Source organism: Nicotiana tabacum, chromosome 12 (assembly GCF_000715075.1).
Source record: "Nicotiana tabacum cultivar K326 chromosome 12, ASM71507v2, whole genome shotgun sequence".
Taxonomy (NCBI): Eukaryota; Viridiplantae; Streptophyta; class Magnoliopsida; order Solanales; family Solanaceae; genus Nicotiana; species Nicotiana tabacum.
Window position 1 is genome coordinate 43916009 of NC_134091.1, and position 7823 is coordinate 43923831.

Consider the following 7823-nt stretch of genomic DNA (forward strand, 5'->3'; position numbering starts at 1 on the left):
GGTAAATAAAATTTGACTAATTACCAAAAAAATAATATTAACAATCTTCATTTTCGTTGAAGAATTTTGCCTTTTTTTTGGAGGCACTTCAAATTGGAAAAATAAGGTGAATAACAAGAAACTTTTGAAAGCAAAGTTGTATTAAGAAAACTATATTCACATCATTTCATCATAATATGGTGATTTTCATAAAATTTTACTCCCTCCGTTTCAAATGAGACGACATACTTTTTATTTTAGTCTATTTCAAAATAAATAATATATTTATAAATTTAAAAATAGTTCAAATTTTAAACTATTCATTTTACTTATTTTTATCCTTAATAAATTTTTTTTATAAATCACACAAATATCGTGACCCCATAAAATTTTTAACTTTTAACGTCACAAGTTTCAAAATTTTCCTTGCCGAGTGAAATTAAGTTATGAAAGTACTAGTTCTTTTTGTATCGTCCGACACCACACAGTAAAACCAATCAATTTCCAACAAAACCCCAATAATTTCAGAAAAATCTCTCCTTAGTCTGAAAATGGCGGAAGACAAGAAAGAGTCAACGTCGAGTTCGCCGCTCCAAGAAGATCCCGAAGATCCCGTCAAATCCCCTCCTTCTTCCCCCAATTCCTCCACTCGCAAGGTTCGTTTACGCCCCACCCCCGGGGGGGTTAACCACCCCTCCCCCTGCCACAACAAAAAAAAGTAATTTACTTATAAACTGACCTGTTCAAAGAATTTTCACACTATAATTTCACCAGTTATAACATGTTATTTATTCTAGTTTTTAGATTACCAGATCAAACTAACATTAGCATTTTCTCTTGTTATGTTTCTGAACTTTGAGTGGCTGGGTGTCCAGTGTGTTAGACAGAACTTCTCTAACTTAGAGGCAGTGGCAAAAGAAGCAATTTTTATACGATTTTAAGCTGAAAATTGAAATAGTGAGAATTAAATTATGCATTTTAAAAGCTAAGCTATGGATATATCAATGGTGAGAGTTTAGATCTAGTTTGGTTACTAATTATTGGGCTATTTTTATGAGCATGTAGCAGTCTTTCTAAATTTGGGGAAATATCAGAAGTCCAGTCCTGGTGGATGAGGTAGACCTAAAATAACATTGAGGAAAGTTTAAAATCTTATGGAATCAAGCAAATTTAGCTAAGAACGGCGTACAATGGAAGCAAAGCAAATGATCGATGTAAGCAATACCAACTAGTTGGAATCTAACTGGTTTTCCGTGTAGAGATAAGTGTGAGACTAGAGAACTCTTAGTTTGCTGTAAAAAGGTACATTATTTAGTATTGGAATGAAATGGACCTGACTAGAGAAAGATGGATATTGAGGATTCATATAGCTAACTCGGGTTGATTTGGGATTGTGGCATAGTTGGTTGTTATTGGTTGTTATCTTTGCTTGGAAATTCAAAGATAACAATTTTTCGACTCTAAAAATTTTGGTACTCAAATCAAATGATAGTGCTGCCATTATTGATTTCCTTAGATCACTAACACAACTTGTAATGGCCTCACTTTTTGGTTGTAACTTTCCCCGGCATTTTCTTTTTGCTGGTCATCAAGAAAAGTTACTCTTATTAAAAAAATTCTTTGGTACTCTAATCAACTAATTTCTTATCAAAGAAAAGAGAACTAGTTAGATAGAGCTAACTCAACAAAATCATTAGTATTATATTCTGCAATTATTTCATAGATCTCCAAAGTTGTTCTTTTTCTAACAAGGGAGAGTTGAACTAACTGGTTTGACGACTACATTGCACACAATTACTGAGTTTTTTTAAAAATAAAAAACACTTCTGGCAAGTGATTAATGAGAGAATGTAAAGCAAGGAAGTTGGTTTGGCATCACAAAAAAGTGTTGAAGAAATGTGATGTAGAATTCTAGAAGTAACAGTTCTTGCTTGAACTCCAATGTACCTTTAAATATTAATTCACTAACATCCGAGGTTTTGTAAACAAATACCATGTTTGTTCCTTTCTATTTTCTTTCGCTATACAAAAACTCAATTTCCTAATCTTCATATGGACTGGACTAATTCTGGCATTTATTTGATCAGGCTTGCTATGCTGTTCTTCAAAGTTGGGTGTCAAAGAAGTTCATGACTGGATGGTAAGGAGCTTATCAAAATTCCAACACTTTGCTTTTTGCCTTCTCAACTACTCAGGAAAGGAAAATGTACTTTTACTGGCTTGTGGGACACTCCTGCTTTCTCAGTGGCCTGTCCCTTGGAGACAGGGTCGAGAAGTACCACGCATCATCCCCCGCCCTTTCTTTCTATGAGTATCTCTACTACCTTAGTGCCTACTTCCTTTATCTGTGTACTAATTTTTGGTGGATATTGCCAATTCACAGCGTGGTCCTCTTCCCCGTGGCTGTTACATTTTTCATCACTTGGTGGTTTATTCAATTTGTTGATGGTTTCTTCAGCCCCATATATGAAAGACTTGGTATTGACATATTTGGTACGTCACTTTTGGCATTGCAGGATTTTGTTTCCGTTGTTCACTTGCTGTAGTTATATTGATGCATTGATCATGTTGGTAGTAGTGATATATCTGGTAAATTATTAACAACATCCAAGCTGTGTCTTCAATAATAGCCTGTGTGGCTGGTAAATTTATAAGTGCTTTTCTTGTACTTACAGGCCTTGGATTTGTGACATCGATAACCTTCATATTCTTTGTCGGTATTTTTGCTTCATCATGGCTGGGTTCAACAGTTTTTTGGATAGGGGAATGGTTTATAAAGAGAATGCCCTTTGTTAAGCATATATACTCTGCATCCAAGCAAATTAGTTCTGCTATTTCACCAGGTAATAATTACTATTTGGTTGCGAACTTTTAATTTCCTAATGAAGAGGTATTTAATGAGATATAGCTATGTCGACTGCAGATTTAGCTTTGATAAAATATCTTGGAAATCCCTTTTCAATCACCATGATATAATGCTTCCCTTGGACAAAATGCGTATACGAAAGAATGGTAGTGTTTCCTGTTTCATTGACTTTTTTCCATATTAGCTGAAAATTGGGGAAATGATTCTCTGCAGATAGTATATCTATGGACCAGCTGAGATTCAATTTAACTGGATTTACTTTTTAGGGCCAAGACATAGATTAAAAGTATATATGGAATAGTATCTTGTTTCAATCAACTGGTCCAAGTGATCTACTTCAACTAGTAATGATTGAAGCATATTATATCTGAAGCACATGGCTGTTCATTGTTCCATTTTATGTTGATGTTTGCTATAGCAATGAAAGCACATTAGGACACACTATTGTTTAATGCATTACAATGGAAACACATCAGAACCAAATCACTAAGCCTGTTCGTGTGGACATATTGCTCATTGTTTTTATTTGGACTTTTGATGCGTTGAGGCTTTATTTCCCAACAATTTATGCAGCTTGATTTGATGGGTGTCAAAGTTCTTGTCATACCCATGTCCGGTTATACATGTGTTAAGTGAAGATGAAATTCTGCTCAATCACTGTGGTTCTTATCTGTCTGTATTGTGCTGGGTTTGTAGGACTTATTTGATTTCTTTGGCTTGTTTTTAATACAGACCAGAATACTAATGCATTCAAGGAAGTTGCTATAATTCGTCATCCCCGAATTGGTGAATATGCGATTGGTTTCATAACATCTTCAGTTGTTCTCCAGGTAGTTCCATCATAATATCCTATATAGACCAAAATAACTTCCATCATACTATCCTAAATGTATCCTTTTTTTACTTAATAGTCTCAACCTATTGTTTTTGTCCTCTGTTGCACAAAAACTTCCCTTTTTAGCTTCCATATCCATTTCTGATGCTTTTTCAACCTCAGATTATGCCTAAAACCTGTTGGAGCTTGGAATGTAGGAGAATTACCTTATCAAAAAATACTTGTAGTAGAAGTAAATACCTGATATGTTATATATAGAGTTAATATAAGTAATATCATAAACTATATATATAGAGATGGCAATTTGGAGGGAAATTGTGGGTCCTGCGCGTTCTATGTTTTGGTCTGGGGAGGGAAATTGGCTGAGTGATTTATGGGGTGGTTAATACAATATCGCAAGGTGGTCTGTGGTTCAGGGCAGACTTGTGGTATTGCATGTGTAGCTTCTTCTCTAGTCTCTCTTTTCTTATTGTTTCATTTCCCTTTTTGTTCTATTCTTTTGCTAAGTGTTACATACGCTCATATTATAGCTTTATATACTCTTCCATATTTTTCTAATAAAAGAATTTATTCTTGTTCTTCAAAGTTCAAATGCTGTTAGCCTAATCTGAATTTGATTGTTCAACTTTGTCAATTTAAATGTTTACACTACAAAAGGGGAACAAGATGTATACCTTATAATAAAATTACATTTCGACTTGAAGTTATTTGATAATAGTTGGTTGATTGGATATCCATGCAACATTATGGCTGTTACGGCTCATTATGTTGAATTGGTATGAAAAGATGAAGGATAGGAGCTGGGTATCGATCTTTCCGTCATATGTTTATGAATTCAAAGACAGACAAGAAGGGGAGGGGCTGCTTATATATCTTTATCAACCCCTTCAAGTTTGACAAAGAAAGAGGAAGTATATGTCATTTAATTCATTTCTGGACGTGCCAAACAACATTAGTGGTATGATAAATACTGTCGAGAGGAAGTATTTTAATTAGGTCCATTCCCCGTTGTATTTCCTCCCCTTGTACCACATAGTGGAGTTTATTACATCTAAGAGCTACAAGGATGAAGCCCTTATCCCATTGATTTGATTTCAATTGCCATGGGGTGACTAAAAGTTTGAACCTTTTCTTACAAGGGACAAAAAGTTTGGACCTTAAGCTAGAGATTCTTATGAATGCCGTTGTCCAAGTGATTTCAAGTGCATTTTTTTGCCCTGTAAGATACATGTTATAGATGCATATATATCATATATGTTGAATTTAGATAATTTTGACTATAATTTCTACTCTTCCACTCCCTCCCCAGCATTCCATATCTCTGCGGGAGAAAGAAAGCAAAGCAGACTAAATTTGGACTGATCTTGGAGATACTCTGCCTTACTCTCGTTTCTGTAATCTTTAATATTTACTTCCTGCGAGTGTCCCTGCTATTCTTGTTAGTCTGATCATTAAAGGATGTTCTTAGCTATTGATTTGTTGCAGAGAGATGATGGGGATGAAGAGTTGTGCAGCATTTTTGTCCCTACAAATCATTTGTATATAGGAGATGTATTTCTGGTTAATTCAAATGATATCATCAGGCCAAATTTGTCTGTGCGAGAAGGCATAGGTGTGTGTCTAATCCTACTTCTCTGCCATGCAATTAATTAATTAATTAATTCATCTTTCACTTTTTTCAAGTGAGTTATCATGAATATTTACATTTTTTCAGTTCAGATATGCTCTGTACTTGGCTTCAGTATCATCATTTCTATCTTTGTTGTCAATGGAGATGTTTGGTCATTTTGAGCAGCATCTTACCACCCTCTATTTTTGTATTTTATCAATCAAATTGACCAATCATGTCCAGTCAAGCCTCGTCTCTATTTTTTTCCTTGGGTAGCCTTGTCGGACATAGAAAACACTGTGTCTAAATAACTAGTATTGCTCTCCATTTCAATTTACTTTACTGAAATGTGTTGGTCACGATCTTTTGAGGTAAAATTATCTGTTTGGAGTATAAAGAGGGGTTTTTAATTGAGATACAGAAGGATACAGTCAATGATGCCTTGTCTTGCAGATAACATTCTGCCCGGCTAAGTGTTCCATATAGGTTGAGGGAATGAGGTCGTCTCCTTGTATGGTCGTGGACAATCTTCACCCCATGAGCTTTTGGAGGTTGAGTTAGGCCTAAGTTTCATTTTCTTTACAGGTCGTATAGCAAGAGTTACCTTGGCTGAAGTTCTTCTCATTGTGTTTAGATTCTCCAAACCAATCCATTCACCACACGAATGATGTGACAACAGTACACCAGAAATAACTATCCATATAAGAATGCAAGCTTGGTTAACATTTTGTTGGTGTGGTTCTAATCCAGCAATATCCCTGTTGGCAAAAAAAGATGAATTAATCTTCATTTATAGCATACATCTATGTATTTACTACAATTTTGTTTTTTCCTTGAGTCAAGGCGAAGTTCTCTTTTTCTTTCTTTATTGAACTTGACAGAATCCTGCATTGTAATATGCTCTTTTTCCTTGGTTTGCAGAGATCATTGTTTCTGTGGGAATGTCAATGCCGCAGGTGATTTCTCCTATAGAAAGGATCACACGACAGACCGACCGGATCCCTCTAAACAGAATGTTAAAGTAAACAGAATCATCATCTCATTTGCTTCTGGTTTGCGCTAAGCTACCATAATCTCATTTTTTTAGGGAAGTCGCATATGTATACTGTTGGTCTTCTATGTTCATTTGATGGTTCAGCAGATCTGAACTGGAGCAATTAGCAACATTGGTGACTTTGTTGTGTGTTTATTCTTTAGGATTAGTAGGAGGAGTTCTGTTTGTCGGAAACAAATAGGTAGGGAGGCATTGTTTGGCTGTAGCTGGTTTACTCTAATTAACATTTCACCGTGGTCTGTACAGTCTTGTAACTTATGAGTTCTTGTGTTTGTATTATAAAGAGGCAATCGGTGTTTATTTTTCAGTTTCAGTGTGGGTTTTTTTTATGTTAGATCAAGGGGAGGATTTTCTTCCCCCTTTTTTCTGAAATTATAAATTGTAAGAGATGTTTCATCCAAAGAAAGATTTTTGTATTTCCCTTGATCAAGAATCTTCATATTCCGGCACAAGACAGACATTTTTATTGCAAAAGGAGGCCGAGACTCAAAAGGTCCTTATAAATCTCAGTTGCAGGAAGGAGGAAATATTGCCTTAGAATATCGTGAATTCGCTCTTTACATGGCTGTTAGATATTTAGATGATGAGTACCTATGGCCTATGGATGTTCCTAAGAGATGTAGTTTGTCTCGTTATGATGCGATTATATACTCGGATCTGACGAATCATCTGAGTCAATTTAAACTTTAATTGATAATGTGCGGCAAGCAGCTGGAGTAGCTCAGTTGGTTAGAGCGTGTGCCCGTTAACTAGGGGTGTTCAAAATCGAACCGAAACCGAACCGAAACTGAAGCTTAATGGCTTATTGGTATCGGTTTAACGGTTTAACGGACGGGGAACGGATTGAAATTTTTTTATTAACGGCTTATCGGTTTGGGGGTGGATTATTCAATTTTCTTAACGGATAATCCGTTAACCTGTTAAGAATATATATATATATATATATATATATATATATATATATATATATATATATATATATATATATTTTGTGTGTGTGTGTATAAAATTTATTTTTATCCATATATATATATTAAATAATCAAAAACCCTTCTTCCACTTCCAGTACTCTATCTATTACTAATTTACTATTAGACATTTAGTTATAATTTACTATTCCAGTTAGTTACTATTAGATAATTTTGATGTCATGTGTTATACCCAGTGTTCTCTTCTATTTCTTCTGATAGTTATAAGTTGTTAATAGGCTCATCCCCAGAGATGATTCTACTGGGAAATACGCTGGAATGTAGCTCTATATTTCTTCTATTTAGCTCTCTTCTTAGGTGTCATATTCTATAGACTGGAATGTAGTCTGCTGAGCATAGGAATTTTATTTTGAGTCACAGCGATCAGCAAACAATCCGATAAACCGCCCGATAAGAGTTAAACCGATACCAATCCGCCCGATATCTTATCGGGTGGCTAGCGGATTAATACATTTAAAAGCCGATAACCGATAAGCCAAACCGCTAAGAGT

At 35.1% G+C, this 7823-nt stretch overlaps 1 protein-coding gene across 1 annotated transcript; it reads left to right on the top strand.

The window, feature by feature from the left end:
- Window positions 1-456: 456 nt before the first annotated feature.
- LOC107788184 (protein LIKE COV 2-like) lies at window positions 457-6650 on the top strand. The gene is made up of 7 exons (XM_016609858.2): window positions 457-635; window positions 2067-2119; window positions 2363-2472; window positions 2655-2822; window positions 3578-3675; window positions 5166-5292; window positions 6211-6650. Exons 1-7 carry the CDS (start codon window positions 531-533, stop codon window positions 6312-6314), a joined length of 765 nt encoding a protein of 254 aa, XP_016465344.1. The 5' UTR covers window positions 457-530; the 3' UTR covers window positions 6315-6650.
- The last annotated feature ends 1173 nt before the right edge of the window (window positions 6651-7823 follow it).

Excerpts from the sequence above, each read along its gene's own strand:
- LOC107788184 (XM_016609858.2), top strand. The coding sequence starts at position 531 with ATGGCGGAAGACAAGAAAGAGTCAACGTCGAGTTCGCCGCTCCAAGAA. Across the intron at positions 2,120-2,362 it reads AAGAAGTTCATGACTGGATG|CGTGGTCCTCTTCCCCGTGG; the intron begins GTAAGGAGCTTA and ends GCCAATTCACAG. Across the intron at positions 5,293-6,210 it reads GTCTGTGCGAGAAGGCATAG|AGATCATTGTTTCTGTGGGA; the intron begins GTGTGTGTCTAA and ends CTTGGTTTGCAG.